Source organism: Carlito syrichta, unplaced genomic scaffold (assembly GCF_000164805.1).
Source record: "Carlito syrichta isolate Samal-C Ts95f unplaced genomic scaffold, Tarsius_syrichta-2.0.1 Scaffold307991, whole genome shotgun sequence".
Taxonomy (NCBI): domain Eukaryota; kingdom Metazoa; phylum Chordata; class Mammalia; order Primates; family Tarsiidae; genus Carlito; species Carlito syrichta.
The window spans coordinates 24,624-25,187 of NW_007252087.1; the positions used below are offsets into that span (position 1 = coordinate 24,624).

Below are 564 nucleotides of genomic sequence, written 5' to 3' on the forward strand. Positions count from 1 at the left end.
CCCCCGGGTCCCCTCCCTCGCCGCGCCCCCGCCGGCGCCCTCCCCGGCAGGCCGCGGGAGCCCGCGGGGAGGGCGGGCCCGTCGCAGGCGCGCCGGTCGCGAGGCGGGCGGGGAGGCGCGGGGTCCGCGCGGCGGGCGAGGCGGAGGCGGACGCGGAGGCCGAGCGAGCGCGGGAGGTCGCCGCAGCCGGGGACACCGCGCGCCGCTGCCCAACATGGTCGCTGCGCACGCTGCCCATTCTTCCTCCTCCGCCGAGTGGATCGCCTGCCTGGATAAAAGGTATCTCGGGCAGGGTCCCCAGCCCGGGCCGGGCTCTGCGGGGCCGCACCTGCCCCGAGCCCGCCGCGGGCACTGTCGCCCCGCGCCGCAGCCCCGCACCTGGGCGCAGCGCGGCTGGGCTGCCGGGGGGCCGGGGTCCCCGGGCGAGGGAGGGTGGGGGGTGAAGTCCTTCTCCTGGATGCAGGAGGACGCAGACCCCCGCCTCTCGTGGGGGCACTACCTGCCTGAGATTTTTACACGTGGCGGAGAAAATGCAGCGGGGAGGGTGGGGGGTGGAAATCGCCA

At 77.8% G+C, this 564-nt stretch overlaps 1 protein-coding gene across 3 annotated transcripts in view; it reads left to right on the plus strand.

Moving 5' to 3' along the window:
• Positions 1–11: 11 nt before the first annotated feature.
• Positions 12–564, plus strand: part of RAPGEF4 (Rap guanine nucleotide exchange factor 4) — a 337,463-nt gene continuing 336,910 nt past the window's right edge. For all 3 annotated transcript variants that reach the window (XM_008064745.2, XM_008064747.2, XM_008064746.2), the window contains exon 1: positions 12–279. In XM_008064745.2, the coding sequence (XP_008062936.1) occupies positions 215–279 (65 nt within the window). In that variant the 5' untranslated portion in view covers positions 12–214. The remainder of the gene's footprint in view (positions 280–564) is intronic.